The sequence below is a fragment of the Nipponia nippon genome, unplaced genomic scaffold, assembly GCF_047370975.1.
Source record: "Nipponia nippon isolate SJK-2023a ecotype South Korea unplaced genomic scaffold, ASM4737097v1 scaffold_12, whole genome shotgun sequence".
Taxonomy (NCBI): Eukaryota; Metazoa; Chordata; class Aves; order Pelecaniformes; family Threskiornithidae; genus Nipponia; species Nipponia nippon.
The window spans coordinates 12155334-12172883 of NW_028262313.1; the positions used below are offsets into that span (position 1 = coordinate 12155334).

At 47.9% G+C, this 17550-nt stretch overlaps 1 protein-coding gene across 2 annotated transcripts in view; it reads right to left on the minus strand.

Annotated features, from left to right (window-relative positions):
* Positions 1–17550, minus strand: part of LOC104015363 (gamma-aminobutyric acid type A receptor subunit theta) — a 74377-nt gene that overhangs the window by 12988 nt on the left and 43839 nt on the right. For both annotated transcript variants that reach the window (XM_009468095.2, XM_009468094.2), the window contains exon 4: positions 9987–10207. In XM_009468095.2, coding sequence (XP_009466370.1) covers positions 9987–10207 — 221 coding nt within the window. The remainder of the gene's footprint in view (positions 1–9986; positions 10208–17550) is intronic.

Below are 17550 nucleotides of genomic sequence, written 5' to 3' on the forward strand. Positions count from 1 at the left end.
CTGTTATTGCTTTATAGATCACCTGTCACTGTTGGTGAAATGTCCACCTATGACCTCTGTGACTGAGTCAACATTCACTTGCTCCTAGAGAGGCCAACAAGAGATTTCTCTAGCTCCTTTGGTGGCTGTGTACCATGGGCAGGTGGGACTCATAAAGGGATGAGAGGCTCCACTCATGTCTCGCAGCCAAAGGGGAATGGGAGCAAAACTCAGGCACCCCAGCAACCTTGGGAGGGTCACAGCACATGCCATCTCTGGTCCAGAAGGCCACAGAACCAATCTCTGCCTCATGGTTTGATGGGTATAAATATATTACCTTGATATGCTCTGAGCTGTTGTGTGAAGAGATGTGTTTGCTTGGCACATAGAAGACAGCATGGGGAGGACTGGATGGAGAGATAGATGGAGGGATTGACATTAAGGAGTTCCTGTGTGTCTCAACAAGGTTAACAGGCAATAAAGGTGGAAGGAAAGTAAGAGGGGGAAAAATGAGGAGAGGATCAGAGTGATGATGGCATGAGCACTGATGGGGGAGGCAAGAGTGGAGATGAGAGATAGGAGAGCAGATAGTGCAGGACAGGAGGCCACTAGGGTATGGGAACAGAGGAGACGGATCAGGGGAAGCAAGCGGTAAAGCAGCCTGGGGAAGGAGAGCTGGAGAAGAACGAGAGGTGAAAAGACAGAAAGCAGAGGAGGAATAGATACTCACTCTGTGAAAAAGGAGATGAGAAGACAGAGAACAAACCATTGCCCTGTAAACAGCTCTAGACAGAGCGCACTGCGCCTCCAGGAGACCGACCAAAGTGAAAGGGAGCAGGGAGCGCGGGGGCTGGAGGGAATGCCGGGGAAGGATGCCACCTTCCCCGTGGCGTTAGCAAGAGGCGCTGGCTCCCAGCCAGGCTGCGTCTTCTCCCTCCCCCTCCTCCTCTCCCGCTTCTCTACCCACCTCCCTCCCCTTTTAAATTCAAAAATTTGTGTGGTGTGAAATTTCATCTGCTTTGACGGCGATTCACAGAGACACTGCCCATCGGAGGGGAGAGGCTCGCCTGCGCTTTGCAAGATGTGCTCAATGAAGCGGTCCTGCTCCCTCCAGCTGTGGAGCCCGGCCACCACCACCATGTCTCCAGCTCCCCCTTCCTCCCTCAATCTCTGCCCACCCCGTGGGCCTCCAGGTCAGCACCCTCACATGTCACAACCTTTACACCTCCTTCCCCACAAAAAAGACATTCATGCCCTTGCCCTAATTGTCTCTCCTGAGGTCTGTAGGCAGTCGTGTTATCAAGCAGCAAAGTCCTCACTGCCCTGCTACTCCACTGCACAGCTGGCAGGTGAACACAGTTCATCTGGGGGGAGACAGGTCTGTGGAGAAACCACCATACATCTCAAAAAAAAGGAAAAAAGGGACACGCATTCTTGAGATGTCTAGAAGCTCTGGCAGGCTGTGGGCTGATGGAGATCTCCTTTCTTTGCCAGCACCCAGTGGATCCAAGCAGAAGCCAAAGTAGCATGGATACCTTGCTCTGGAGGGCATCCTTCACCCCAGGAGAGGTACACACTATCTCTAGAAAAGCAGCCATGAAGCTCTAAGTCACACAGGGTGAGTGCTAGGTCTCTATTTGTTACAGTGCAGAAAGTTCTGCCCACCTGAAGCTTGTATTAACAAAGCAGATGCTGGCACAGAAAGGGTAATGCAACCACACCCTGCTGTCCCTCCACTGCTGCCTGCTCAGCAAGCTGAATCCGGCAGCAGCAGAGGGCTGTCCTACCACAGCTGCAGCTCAGAAGGGAATGCTCAAGTTTCTGCAAACCATCAGTCCTCCACAAATATTTCAGTTCTCTGACATGAACACCACCAGCCATTTCATTCCCTCTCTGATCCTCCTCATCGCTGTTTACTTATTAATGGCTTCTTCTGTCTTATTTAGAATGATTATATAAGTTCACAGACACAAAGCAGCATAGAGCTCCAACCTGCTATTAAAACCTGCCGCAGCTGAATATCTTCTTTCCATCTCCTCCTTATCCTGCTGCTGGCCGCCTCCAAGGTAGCTGCCCTTTCAGTTCCTGCTCCAGTCAGATCTCCCTCTACCAAACTTCAGCTCTGAAGGCTCTCAGCTATCCATTCATCCTCTAGATCATCTCCAGTGTGTTGGGAGAACCAAATTCACCAGCTAAAAGTGTAAGGGAGAAAAATAATTTCCCCCCAATACCATCGGATTTCAGAAGGAACAAGTCCAGACTCTCTAAGGAGGACTGGGTGGGAGAGAGGGGAAGACTATTACTTTTGAGGGGTTTCTAAAGCAAGTGGGGTCCCTTTCCCCTTAAGCTCATCCTTACAAAATAAACCAGTGCACTGTCTGCATCATAACGGTGTCTGTAACAGCAAACTAAACATGCCTGGCATTGGTTTCTGGGACCACTGTCAATTGGTATGGAACAGTCTGTCTATACTTAAATTCTTACCCTCCAGAAAAAGGGTCTGGCTGCATGCAAAATGCCTGTTGAGAATGGTCACCAGCCTCTGCTTTGCTCTAACTGGGAAACACCCAAGAGACTGTTCATGGATACAGACCAAAACCAGGAAACAAATTGACTATGCGGGCCACTGGTATCCACTGCCCAGGAATGTTCCCTGATACCTTTGGCTTTGAAAAGATACTGCCTAAAATTCAGTACAGATCAGAATAGGAGGAGTATAACACAAATACTCCCATCATTGCCTTCCTAATTCAAGGGGAGACAGAGCCAGCAGTTCAGGCACTTACTATTTTGCAGGTATGGATTAAGTGTCATTATGCAGGGACTAATACAAACACTCTCACAGCAAAAGATAAACATTTTTTTAAATTCCTTGTTGCAACTTTTTGGATTTCAGATCTCCCAAGAAGCTGAAGATACTCCTTTCCCCCTGGGATACAGACTCCCAAAGCTCACAGCAGTTTGCAGCAATAAGGAGAATGGATGGAAGCAGCTTGGCTTTCACAGGACTTGTGCAGGCTCACCCCATGGGGCAAGTTAGATTCATAAGGGAATTCTGGTGACTAAGAGTAGAGAGAGAGACAAAATTGCTGTTTTGCTGAACACGGGAAAAAAAAATTGAATTTTTACTCTGTACATTCTCAAAGTCAGTCATAAAAACATGCTGGCAAATGTCACCTTCTGCCTGGCAGTAAGCACAAACTTCGAAGGGCCTGGAGGGATTTATAAACCCGTGGTGAATTTTGCCATTCTTTTAACACAGTCTGATCTTTGAAAACTCCTGGAGGTCATGTTAGAACCAAGAGCAAGGCAAGGGTATGGAATATTTTCCCCTTGTGTCTGTTTGCCTAAAACTGACTCCATAAGGCTTGGCACAATCCTGCTAAGGTCACTCTGTTTCCAAAAGCATCTGTGCTTGCATAGGCATCCTTTGATAAATAACAGTGTGCACTGCACTCAGATGGGGGAGAAAAAAAAAGCTCTTCTAAACTAGTACTCAGGGTACCAGTCATCTAAATCAACTGTTTTTCCACCCTGGGAGTGTACAAAGCAGAGTTGCCTTGGCTGCAAGGTTTTGCTTTTCTGCCTCTTTATTCTATTCCAAATGCTCTGTCTGGCAAGTTGTCAACTGGATTGGGGGACAAGAGAGACCCAAGTGGAACATGTTTAGAGATTCATTTGTTACGGTTGCTTCAGACACCAGTGACCTGCACTTAATGGTGGTGTCTTCCTTCACCAACATCAGGCTGGGATGAAGTTGAATTAATAAAACAGTAAGCCATAACTTAAACCTGTGGGATTTGGCGAAGAATAGACAGGGTCTAGGGATGGGCTCAGACTGGTGGCTGGGATAGGATAAGCAGGAAGACTAAGAGGTACTGCCAGGGTGACCCAGGGGTTCAGGGCACACAAGCTGTTTCAGTGATCTGTGAGGACACAGTGGGAATCAGCTGTTTGTGGATACTCCTTGACCTCTATTTTTGCTAATAAACAAGTCAGACTTATAGGAGATGTAGCACAGACAACAATTCCAGCCCGGCCCTGATGATGCTTGCCTCTGTTCTTGCAACCTTAAGGATGGAGAAGCAGCTCTGGCTTGCTGCTTTATCCTGTTTTAGTGAGCTCCAATTTCTTCCACAGCTTCTAAGATTATTCCGAAATTCCATATTATTAAACTTCCTTCCAGTGTTCCCAGCTAAGTCCCTCATCCTGACCCTAAGAGGCAAAAATGCAGAAGGGGATCTGTCCTTAACCACCACTGGGGAGCTGAGCTCCTAATTAAATTCTCATTTCCCCTCACTCAGCTAATGAACTCTTCTGCCACTCCCACATCTTTGTGCTAAGGAGCTAGCCCAAAGTGGTGGGAGCAGTACAAGTCTGCAGGACTAGCTCCAAGGGGCCAGCTGGATGGACGTAAGCCCAAGTCTTTGCACACAAGCTGCCAAAGGAGAGATTTCTGTTGCCTTTGCCTAACCTGCGGAGGGAGCAGGCAGAGCTACTAGAGACAGGGCAGAGCCTGAATCATCTCTCACATTTCCAGAGAAACCTCTCTCGGAGGGAAGAGGAACCAAAAATCACAAATTTCTTCCCTTCTGGCCTGTGAGATGGGAGAAGAAAATTGCTCAGTGGTCTCAGTACAGAAAAAACTCCTCTGTCTTAACACATCAGGCCATCTTCTCTGCAGGAAATCAAATAACACTCATGGAGAGAACAAGGACATGGCTGAAAACAGCAGGCTTCAAGTGAGACAGGAGCAGGAGAAACCTTTCTACCAGCTGGAGAACCTAATAACCCCAGTCTGGGACCTGGGGAATGTAATACAGACAGGGTTGGGTCCTGATCAAGAGGCAGGCTGGAGATGGGAGCTATGAAGAAGTCCCCAAGATGAGCTCCAGCAGAGCCCCAGCCTTGGGGAGCAGGCAGGGTAGCCCTGGAGGCACCGCACAGCAGGGTGGCATGGTGGGTTCTAACAGCATACCTGGTGTTGGATGAGCAAGCGGGTGGGATGCTTGACATACGTCTATTAACCTGCGTTGCTTCCGTATGTAAGGTAAGCTAGAAGTGGTGCTCTAGCTGCTGCCTTGCCCAGGAACAAGGTCTGGTCCACAACTGGGTCAGCAGTAGCTTGCTGCAATGTGAGGGCTGACATCCCCCAGGAGGCGCTACCTTGCAGGGAGCAGCTGATTGATGGGAACTTACCCCCGTGAAAAGCAGAAATTAAGTGCTGCCAAAGCAGATATGGACAGCTTCTTTCAGTTTAAAACTGCCAGTTTTGAGTTGTTTGAAGTATGACAATTCTTTCCCCCTTGCTTTAAGCACTGAATAGGTATTTACACTAATGAGGTTAGCAAGGGTCTGCTTCCCCAGGAGAGCACTCACTGGGCTCAGAGCCCCGCTATGTCTTGGCACCTTTGCATGCATCCAAACTGCCTCATCTCTGAAATACACCTCATTGCAGTGACTACCATAGACAGGAATAAAAAACCCACAAAACACATGCACATGCTCCCCACCACCACTATCACCTTTGCAGGAGGAGATCCCTTATTCTTTCTACACAGTATTTAGTCTCCATCATCAAATTCCTCTGCAGTTTTTCAGTTGCTCAGTTTACATTGCCTGGGCTCCTTGCCAGCCAGGCATTGCATCTCGCTTGCTGTCCACCCAGCTTCACACCTGCTTCCCAGCATCCCAGCCTGCCCGCTCTCCCTGTGAGCTCAGGGATGCAGCCTGGGCTCCTCAAAGCACCTGTTTTGCTGGAATCCAGTTTTGTCCCTAGTTACAAAGAAATCAAATAGCTTCAAGATTTCCCTGAAGTATGTTTTAAAGCTGGTTTCAAATATGATTTCAAATTACCATATGAGAATTTCAGCATTGTTAGAGTTGTTTCTATTTTTAGGTCTCTGAAAACCGATAGCGAAATACTGATGACATCAGCATTTGACAAGTGTCAACTCGTTTCACTACCAGCTGGATGCTACATGGTCTAGAAAAAGAAATAAAAATCTCAGACTGTAATGTATAGCTTGTATGTGTGATAATGTAAAGCTTATTGAATATTGTGGCAGGGGTGGACTAGACAGTCTCTAGAGGTCCAGAGAAAGCCTTTGATGGTTCTCCGTGTTACTCTCAAATGTCAGTAGTGGTAGTAAAGCAGCTTGAAATAATGAGGGAAATATTGACATAAGTGAAAAATTCTCTACATAAAATTGGGAGTGAAACATCAACATTCTCTGAAATGCTTTTTCTTAAATGAAAAATTTCTCCCTATTTTTTTATTTAAAACTTGATGAAACCAAAGCAATTTCTGACAAAAATCCATTAGGAGGAAAAAATATATTGAATTCAGCCAGTGCTATCCAGCTCTTCCTCACTATTTTATTTGCCTCCATCCACTACCCAATAGCTGATTGCTTTCTCTTTGTGGGTAGCTCCTTTAAGCCTCCCTTCATATTGCAGACTTTCCACATCATTTTAGCACTTTCCTACTGCGTGCCACAGGTGACCAGCTCTCCTGTGCTTCACATGCACTTAAATTCTGCAAGGTGTTTGGGGGCCAGGCAAGTTCAGGCACCATCATACCGGGTTACACCTCCTAAAAACCCTGTTAACTCTGCCAGTTTGCATCTTCCCACTGCAGACCACACATCCCGCTTTATGTTTGCAGAGATAAGAGTACCCTCTGGGCTGGATCTGGGCTCCAGGCCCCTATTTGGCCTTCTGGGATTTATGCCATATGCTAACTCATTGAGGAAGAGGGTAGGGAACACCAGTCCCGACTCCAGCCCCGCAGCAGCCCAGCATTGCCACCCCGGCGCAGCCCACTGCTGTTTATGCATTCCTTTTGTTGGAGACCTGGCAACCAGCTTTTAATCCAAGCCCAGTGTGAATCAATTCTGGAGTAAGCTTTTGTACCAAACGCTTTCCTAAGATGTAGCTATATTACATCTGCTGCACTGCCTTCATCCACTAATTTGCTAATTCTACCAAAAACAAGCATATGCTTTTCTGACACACAACTTTCATGATGGAGTGGAACAGAGGAATAAAGGGCTTCATTTACTCATGCAAACAAGTTATCTGAAGCCTGATCTTGTTCTCACTGAAGTCGGAAACAAAATACCCATTGACTCCCGTGTGAGCTAACTTGGACCTTGGAGTCTGATCCAGCACTTGAGCCTGATCCTGCCGGTTGCTTGAACACTTGCTGAAGGCAGGGGCCTGCCAGGGTGTCATCCTCCCCAGTCTCTGACATCAGAGACTGCTGGAAAGAAAAATGACTGTTGTACCACAAATAGCACGATTGAGTCACTTTGCTACAGGATCAGCTCAAAGGAGGGGGAAGTGACTGGTGAGAAGGTAGCAGGAGATGGAGCAGAGCTGTGGTATCTCGCTCGGGGAAAAAGAAACAGGCAAACAAAGGAAAAGAAACAGAAATTGCCTCCGTTGGCCTTCCTCCATCAGGGCAACTCCATTTTATGAATCCTTCTGAAAAATGCAGGAAAAGACAAGAACACAGGGAGGACCTGCACTTTTCTTCCTGTTTGCAGGACAAGCATGGGTGCATTTTTACAAAGATAAAGGGAACACAGGTGAATATTCGATGACTGTTTTAGTACCTGCTTACATCTGCTGTGCACGTGACTATGTATTTTTGAATAGGATCACAGTTATTTGCACCTGCAAAACTGCACCTAGCACTTCCATTGTCAGCAAAATTGCAGGTGTAGGAGTCAGTACAGAAAGCAGCCCTAAAGAAAACATTGCCCATACCACTATGAAGAAAGCTACAGGGACTTCAAGTATTCAGGGCACCTGGCTTGTCCCCCAAAACCTCAGTGCTTTCAGGATAGCAAAAGCCAGCCATCCTGACCTGAGGTACAGTTCAGGAACAGGAGCCACAGTTGCTCAGTGCTTCATTTTTGGAACTGCCATTTTCTCCAGGGGCACGAGAGCAGCTCCCAGGAAAACCAGCCAGAAGTTAAAACAACACAGGCAGCTCTTACTATGGCCCTGGAAATAACAGGGGCAAACAGCTGTCATTTTCTTTCTTTTGGCCTGGGTGCAATTTTACTCATCTCACCCATTTACACAGGTCACGCAAGGGAGCTGAGCTCCCTTTCCCACACTGCTGGGCCCCGCCGGAGGGGAAGAGAAGGGACAGTGCAGGAGGTGCTTGCGCAGTGTCCCAGCCTGATCCAGCTCGAATGCAAACCCTCCAAGGACTTCCACTGGCTGTCACCTGTGCTGCAGCGTTCATACTGCTCATTATTTGAGCTGACTAAATGGCAGCTGATAAAAATATACTAGCATTTCTGCTTCTTTTGTCGTGCAGGTGTGTGCAAAGATTTCCCACCAGCCTGGGGGAGGCACCTATACACTCAGGTGGGCTGGCTCAGCAGCAAAGAGCAGCCTCAGCTTAACAGCACTCTTTGCCTCCTCCTTCCCAACAGGCTGAATTTATGCTCCTACCTACCCCAAATCAAAGCATCTTCTTGCCTAGCCTGCACTCTTCTTTTAACACAACGAAGAAATTTGAGGTAGTCAGCTGTGGGAAGGCTGCATTCCTTCTGGTGGGTCAGTAAAGCTGGCTCAGGGCTCCCTGGCGGTATCAGCTAAACAACATCAGTGGCCCAAGGTAGAGAGATGGATGTACCTGTTCTGGGAAGGGAGAGGCAGAACTGGGACAGAGTCACACAGTTGGGCTTGTTGCACCTTTTGCTGTTTCTGGGCCTGGAGCAAGAGGTATCCACTAACTGGAAGGAAAAAGTAGTATATACATCACCCCATGTACCACAGCCTGTCCCTCAGCACCAGCAGTGACTGCTTCTCTTTCAGCTTCCCAGGGCTCTGCCATAGGGAAAGCACTGGGCATAGCCACCTTGCTGCCCTGGCAGGACAATGTCCTGGGCAGCCTCCTACTTTGCTATGCCTATATTCAACCCCCCCCCAAAACACCCCTGCTACTTAAAGAGGAGGAAAAAAAATCATAAAAAGTCAAACTTTGCCACAAAACACGAAGCAGCAGGGAGCTGATACTGTAAATGGGAAGGGTGGGTGTACCCTCTTTGAAGGAGAAAGGTCTTTCCTCCTCCTTTGCTGCACTGGGACGTAAGCCCAGAGCTGCTATCGCAATCATTTGTGAATGTGGAGGCAGGTCTAAAAAGCCAGCTGTGAATTTCGGTAGTCGAAAAGGAAAAAAAAAAAACGGGAGAAAAGCTCAAAGCAGACAAATACAGGATTGGGAAAATCATTGCCTAGATTTCAGCTACATCATCCAAAACCTGCACTCTTACCTATAGCTGCAAACTCCCCTTTTAGCCCTCTGCCCCCTCCATTTGCCTTTCTTACCTACCCTGGCATCTCCACGTATCCAGATAATACAGTAAGACCAACTTTTGCCACCTCCACCGCACACAAATACAGCACTTTCAAAGGCTGTGGACTTGCCTGCGTTAATTTATTCCAGACACCACAAAAAGTCTCCTCGCTGAGGACCATTCCCCTACTAGATATCAACTTTCAAGCCCCAATCTTCAGAATCGCTCTGGTAAAGAGAAAATTTTTTAACAGTACAAAAACATGTCTCCTATCTCATACTCAAAAATGACTAAAGTGATTTGACTCAAATGCTACAGAAATTCAGCCTTAGATACGAGAGTAACTAAGTCTCATCTCCATAGGCCAAACTTGCAGAAAATTATAAGCAACTGAAAAAGAGTGTTTCAAATGGAAGTGTTATGCAACATGAATGACAGTGACCTGAAACGCTCAGAGCAGACTATTCCCATCTCCAACATTTGTCTATATGTACAGGAAACTTTGGAGACCTGAAGGAAACAACCATTTCCAGCTTGGAGAAAGAACAGATACCTAACACTGTGCAACACTTGAGTACCTTTTGGGCTTTTGGGTCCTTGCCTTACCAGAATATCTTCGGAAATGGGGGAAGTTTAGATGAGACGTCCTTCTTGACCGCAACCAACAAACATTCCCCTTAGACTTACCTCAGGCCATAGAGGACAGTCCCATCAGGATGGAGCCGAATCATGCGATTCTTCACTGTCACCCCATGCAGAAAGGACTTCTTGTCATTCAGGAAATAGGTGTCAGGAAGCCACAACTGGTCAGCCACCCGGTTGTCCAGGGTCAGGTTGAGAGGAAGGTCGTTATACGCGAGGCGTTTGTCCCGCCAGCTCTGCTGGAAGTACATGGTGATGGTATAGTCCTGAGAGAGAAACATGCAAACGTCAGCCTGGCTCCAGGGTAACTTAGACCCTTCACTACTGCCTCTGCCGAGACCTTTGGTGGGTCTCCAAATTCCTTGGCACCCAAATGTTTGTGTCCACACCTCCACTACTGGGGAGACTGTGCTTTGTTCTCAGAAAATGGAAACAAGCCTGAGCTTTGTAGGGGACAAAATGACATTACATGACTCCAATCAAACAAAACTGCATCCCTCTCATGTTGTCCCAGCCTGCTTAGAGTTTGGCTGCAAAACTAGTAGTAGTTAGGACTATGGTAGCACTAAAGGATGTCAACCAATAGTGAGCTACACTGCACCAAAAATTTCAAGGACTGATCTCCCAATAAAGTCACATAAAGGTATCTGGACACAATGCAGTCACGCTCAGCCACTGCTTGCTACCACACAGTTGGTAAAAGCCAATTTTATTTTGAGCAGAAACTCAGGAGATTCCCAAGGGCAAGCAGAGAATCTCACCTCGAGGCCAAGGTTTCAAAGTCAACCCAGGCCAGCCGTGACAAGCTATTAGCACTTGCCTTGTTATATGAGCTAAGTTGAGATTACATTGTGATTCTCAGGAAGGGACATATGTGGAAGAAATCTGTCACTAGTGGAGCATGATCCACTATTAAGGGGCAGTTCCCTAACCATCCCCAGTTAGCATAATGTCATACATGTCTCCCGTTCCTCTCCTGTTCAATAACAAAAAGTTGACACTTAAAAACTGCTGCTAAGACAAGAATTTTATAGAAGGCAGGGAGAGTTTTAGCTTTAGCTAGCAGCTTTAGCTCTGCAGAAACCATACTAGTTGCTGGACAGTAGCAGCACATCCAGGGGAGATCCAGAGGCCCCAGATCAGCTTGTTCAGAGTCACAGTATTGTGGCCCCATAGTAGAAGAACAATTATTTCTTCTCAGGTAAACAAATAGTACAGGAAGAGGTCTTGTACACACTAATGACAGAAAACATTCTCACAACAGGTCTTAAATACACTAGGAGCCAAGATTTTTTGAGGGTAAACCAGCTAGCATTAAAATAACAGGATGTTAATTAGGAAGTGTGCACAAGTGACCTTACAGAAGTCAGTGTTTTTTCACAAGTCCTTAAATAGAAAACATTTTTGCAAATGCATGCAAATGATCTAGAAGAGGTGGGGCCAGAGACGCATTGTCTCTTCCCAAGCAGATACCTACCGTGCCACAGGAATCCTCCTGACCACACAGGATGCATGACAGCCGTTTCTGCTCTGCAAATTCCAGCTCTATGCAAGGGGCTGGTGAGGACCTTGCTCATGCACTAACATCTGGGCTGAGCACAGAGGCATCCTGCCTGCCTGTCTTCTCCTGCTGACTTCACTCAAAGCCAGGTTTGATTAGCACCTCTGAAAACAAGCTCAAATAATCCCACATTATGGGTATGCCAGCTTTTGGGTATCTAACTATGATTCAGAAATCTAGACCCACATGCATATCTGAAAGGTCACAGAGTAAATCTGTGGTGTAGACTGGATACAAAAGCTATATCCGTCACTTTCTGTGTTATATTGAAAAGAACAAAAACACAGTGACAGTTTTCTGGCCAAGAAACTGTTTTGCTTTGCTTTTTAAAGGACTGCTAAACTCCTGCCTCAAAAGCCTCACAGTCCATCTCTCAGGGGCACATTTTCATTGTGGTCAAGACCTTGCAAAAGAAAATGTTCTCCCTGGTATCCCTCCCAGGGTGTTTGGACCTGCATTGCAATGAGAGCACAGAGGAGCAGAGCATCTGAGTTCCTGGAACCTCTTACCTCTTGGTAACAAACACACTCTTTCCCTGCTTGTGGGAAACGCAGCTACAGAGGCATCGTTTCCATTCTCCCCCTTTGAGAACTTCACCCGCACATCTTGGCAAGCTGCTTCCCTGACCTGCATTTTCCTAATCCTTGATAGAGTCTTGCAACACCTCACCCCTAACCAGGCCACCCTGCTGTCATTGCAGGCTCCTGCCAGCCTTCAAGGAGCAGCAGGCAAGAGGTGGCATTGATCTCCAGAAGTCAAAAAGGGCAAGCTGCTTACAGAGTGAACAGTCATTAGCACCTAAGAGATACACCTTCTAAACATATCTTCTCTATTTCCAAGATTGCTGGGAACAAACTCAGAAGGGTGCAGAAATAAAAGCCTTACACCCTAGCTATCAGGCTTATGATGTTCTTCAGGAGCAGAGACCTTTCTCTGGTCAGGGCTGAGCTCTATTCTTCAATCTTCCTGGGCTTCTTGGCACAATAGATTTCTTTGGGCAGCATCATGGAAGTCTAGAGCACTTGATAATCATGGTTCATCTAGTGCCTGAGGTTTCCCTCATCCCCTCTCTCTGCTGATTCCTGTGCTCCACTTCTTGTTCTGTTCTCCCTACCCCACCACATCGTTGAACAGTGGGCAGGATTTCTGGACAGAAGGAAAAGAGCAGGACAAGTGTCCACACCACAGAGGTCGGTCCTCCCTGGGAAGACAGGTGCTGCTGACATACGGATGAGCACAGCACCAAACTATGCGGAAGAGGGATGGTCTGCCTCCAGGCCCCTTGGAGAGGGCAGGGCACAGACCAGGGGGCTGGAGGAAGCACTGATATGGCCCACTACAGCAAGTGAGAGGGACCAATACTCAGGAGAGAAAGTAGTGAGCTTGCTCCCCTTTATACCCCATAATCTGGTCAGGCAATTATGAAGTACCTGCGTGACACCCTAGCATCACCACCTGGCCAGGCTCCAGAGCTGATGAGATCTTAATCATAGCCTTCCCTTCAGAGACAGATAAAATAATGACCAAGGGTGATATCGTTCTGCAGAAGCAGATTGGCCAGATGGAGCCAATGCATGCAGTGGTTCATAAGTTCAGGAGTCAGAGGTAATGAGCCTGATTTTCCTCCAAGTCTTGAACGACAATCCCTTTGTTGTAGGCTTTCCCAAACCTCCCAGTAACCAGTGACATTCACAAGCCTACTGATGCCACAGATATACCACAAGCTGGGTTTCCCAGCAGCACCAGCAGATAGACAGTTGGCCCATTTACCAGGCTCAATTAAGAGCTTCAGAACCAAACACACCTGGAGCCCATGCACCCCTCCAGCTCTTCCTCCCAGCTCACCACTGAAGCACTTTAGTGGGACCAAACAGCTGAATTTCCCTGCCACCTGTGCTAGGGATAAGTGAGGGGGCTTTCTCTGTGCATGTGTAGCCAGTAAGCAGCTTTCTCCATGGCTGCTGCTGCTGGAGGAGGAAGCAGGTGGTGCAGGCAAATACGACTTTCCACTTGCCTCTAAACTAGCAGCCTAGACCATCTCCACACTGCACCAGTGCAGCTCCAGTAGCAACAAAAATGCTTCCAATTTTCCTGTCATGGATTCCACTGGGTTTTTCTGGAGGACTATAAAATGTTCAGGCAGGGACAGAGTCTGGCCAAGGCCAGTCACTACTGTGGCAAGGATGGGAGAACTTTGCAGAGAGCTCCCAGCTCACCCTGCCAGGTACACCTACTGCACCGTTGAGAAAAGGCAGGACCCATGTTGGAGGGAGCATGCATGTGCCAGGCCACCCTGTGCAACCTCCTGCTTCGTCTGGTGGCTACTGGGGGAGGAGACGCAAGCATGGAGGAAGGGAGATACCACTCCTCATCAGAAACTCCATGCAGGTTGCTCTGCAAAGACCTTTGAAAATTGTTCAGTGTGAACTTAGATTTCAGTTTTTAAAAAACACAGGCTGGGACAAGGGAAAAGGAGCTTCTTGAAGGGTGGACATGACCAGAAGTTATGTGCCTCCACCTGGTCCTCTGTTTTCCACCCCCAGGAAAAACAAGCTTTCCAAAGGTACCTGCAAACTTTCTCTAGCTAGGCTTTGCTACTGTAGCTTAATGGGCCATGTCAGCCTGTATCTACCCTGACAAGCATCCCACTGCGGGAACCTGAAACACTGTAGTCAACATCACCGGCAAGGGGAAAACCTGTTTCAAACCCAGATGAGCCCTGCCGAGTCTCACTGAACTACAAATCATATGCCCCTTATGCCAGAAGAGCTTGTGTGTTTCAAAACAAGCTGTTCCTCTCTCCTCCATCTCTACTAGCCCAACGGTGGCCAGATCCCTTGGTTTGTCCCGGAAGTCCAGTACCCAGTAGCTCACAAGTTGCACAGTTCCAATGCTGCTTCCAGCCCTTTTATTTACTGCGGTGCTCCTGCACTGCCCTCCCTGCCTTGCAAGGCAGACCTCGTGGCCCAGCTGCGTGCAGGACTGCACTCAGCACTACAGCTCCCCTTCAGCCCCTCACAAAGCTGATATGGCACCTGAGCCTGCTGGAAAGTTGCTCAGCATGACCGTCCCGGTGGGACCCCCCTCCACATGCCTCCATTCGGTCTGCTCTGCTGAGCAGCTCCTTGCGAGCTGTCAGTCCCAGCCCCCCTCGCCTCCTCCGCTCCCAGGTTTTGCAAAGGCTTTGCTCTCTTTTTCTCTTCTCCTTGCTGCGTGTGACGCACACAAAACAGAGGCGAGAGCAACACGTGGAGCCGGCAGACACTCGTGTTGCAGAGGTGCCTCCCTGTGAGAAGAGAGGACAGCTCACTTAGAGGTCCACAAAAGCCCCAGAGAAGGAAGAGGAGCTTATTTGGGGGCCCCACAGGCTGAAATGACAGTGCATCCTACCAGATACTGAGGACATGGCTGCTAGCATCCATCTCCAGACAAGAGAAGGAGACTGATAATTACAGCCTTTCCTGAAACTCAGCAGAGCCCCCAAACCAAAGATGATGTAAGAGGACTGAACAGTGAAAGGCTGAAATGTTGACACAAGAGGGGCATGGATGGAGGAAGGTATTTCCTGCAAAACCCCAGAGGCAACAAATTCAGTCAAGCATGCACAGGGATTCTCCAGTTTCTCAGAGGACAGGGCAGATAAGTCTAAGGGAACAGCAGCTGGGGCACAGCAAGAAAGGAAATAAGCTGGCACCATTAGTATGAATCCAAGAATGAATTTCCACTGGCTCATATTCCAAACACCTTTATTAGCATCTACTATATAAGCCCCTCTACCTCCATCTCACAGAGCCCCTTCGGGAGTGCAATGCTCACCTATCCTTAGAAAGCAAACCTGGACTCACCGTGGACCCTTCCCCACTTGCGCTGGCTCTGTGCAGTCTGGGAGCAGAAATAAGCCCACCATCACAGGAGACCACAGCTGCCTCTTGGAGCAGAAGTGCCCCAGGAAGAGGATGCCAGATCTGAGCCTAATAGGAACAAACCCACTCGGGCAGAGGAAGGCCAAGTTTAAGGAGGCCAAGTCAGTGGGAGGACATGTGGGTCCAGGAAAGGGGACTAACACAGGAGAGTGGGTCGTTCTTGGTGCTGTGAGCACAGGTTGGTTGTCACCGAAGCACTGACAAACTGGAGGGCAGGAGGAAGCTGGAGCACTTGGGGGTAGCAGATACTATGTGAAGCCACCACAACCCAGTTGAGGACATGGGCATGTGGCCAGTTGCTTGTGAGCCAGCCAAGTGCATTGAGCAGCATGCAGGGATGCACCCAGACCACCAAGGGACACAACACTTCCAGGAGTCAGTTCAGGGTGGGAACGTGAACTTCTTTGTCTACAGACCAAAGAACAGCATGGGGTAGAGCAGGACCAGTTAAGACACCTCAGTAACAAGGGGAGCACTCTGCAGAGAGCAGCTTCAGTCTTTAACTGGAAAGCTACCTGAGGCACTCCTCCTTTGCACGCAGTGGCCCACTGTTAGAGTCCCTAGGCTCAAGGATGCCCCTTTGGAGGACAGCATTGTGTGTACCTTTCTGCTCACTGCAGTGAGAGAAGGGGTCCAAAATTAAGGAGCCCCTCTTTCCCAGAAAGAGCTGCCCTTCTCCTGCATAGTCTCATGTCAGGATGAAGAACACAAACATGGTATATGTCCCAAGTAGTATTCTTACGAGTGTGCTTGTGCTGGTTTTGGAGACACAGTTGTACTGTGTCAGACTAAAAGTCCATCTGTATTAGTACTCTGTCTTCAGTAACAGTAAAGAGAATAGCAGGGAGGAATATAAGCAAAACAGGGTCTCTGTTGTGATACTTAATTCTCCAGCTATTTGAGGCTTAAGGATCTCCTGAGCCAGAGCTGGTACCTTAATTGAAGATACTCTGTTTCTCTTCTGAGAGTTTGTGTTATCTCTCAGAATATTCAGCCTTTGGCATCTGCAACCCTGTGGTAGTGAGTTCCACAGTTTAGGTCTCTACTGCATTTACATCACTTTAAAACAAGTACAAATCAGTCTTACTCTCTTCTGATTCCCTGTAGTGCTTGCATTAAGTCAGTAAATAATCATAACCCTATGGTACTCAAGCTTACAGGGTCCCACCCCCTTTTAAATACTTAAGGGTTACTGAGCAGAACACAAATAACTACATGCACTATCAAAAGTAGTAGAGGAGGGGAGAGGAGGGCAGCAAGGTGGGGGAGAACTGTTGCAGGGGTTAAACACAGAACAGAGCTGTATGATGAGAGTATCTGACGTTCTGCAATGGGTTGTTGCACAAGAACAGACTGAAGGAAAGGTAATGGAAATAACTTGCCACAGAGCCTGTGGAATTTGCTGTTACAAAAACATGAAGTCTGGAGCTTAATAGTATTTTGGAAGGTCCAGGCGTTAATGTGGAAAATACAGTCCAAGTCATAAAAGGAAGGGACTAACAGGAAAGAATAGCCCAAGGATGCAGAGCCTCCTGCTGCAAGACAGAAGCTCCATCTTCCAACAGAAAGTCACCAGAAGCACCCCTCCTGGGCAGGCTGCTTCATAAACCCTCAGCACAGCTCCTGGGAGACGTGGATCATTGGCAGGTTGGGGCAGATCATTTTCCTTTGTGCTATGACCTATAGAGTCCCTAGTACTAACTCATCCAGAGGCAGAATTGTGCATGCTCATTGGAAGCTACACTAGACTCAGAAGCCAGGATTAGAAATGGAAGGAATAATGTATGTGAAAGGGTCAAATCTTTCCTCAGAATACAGTATTTCTGGCAACGTGGATGTCTCCTGTGCCTAGTCCATTTTTGTGGATGACAAATGACTCGGATACCTTTTGGAGGGGCTTTGAAAGTGAAGGTGACTATTCCAGGCTGCTAGTGGAGGTTCTGTTTCACCAAGCACTTGTAAGGTACTGGAAGCAATAACATTTCTGCAGGGGAGAGTGCACACTGTTCTGCTGCTGCTGCTGCCTGACTTTGGGCATGAGAGATAAAGGATGTTTTGCAACTTGCCTCTAGCGCTAGCTGTGCCACTTGACTTTTTTCCCCCATTTCCCCTCCACACCAACTTT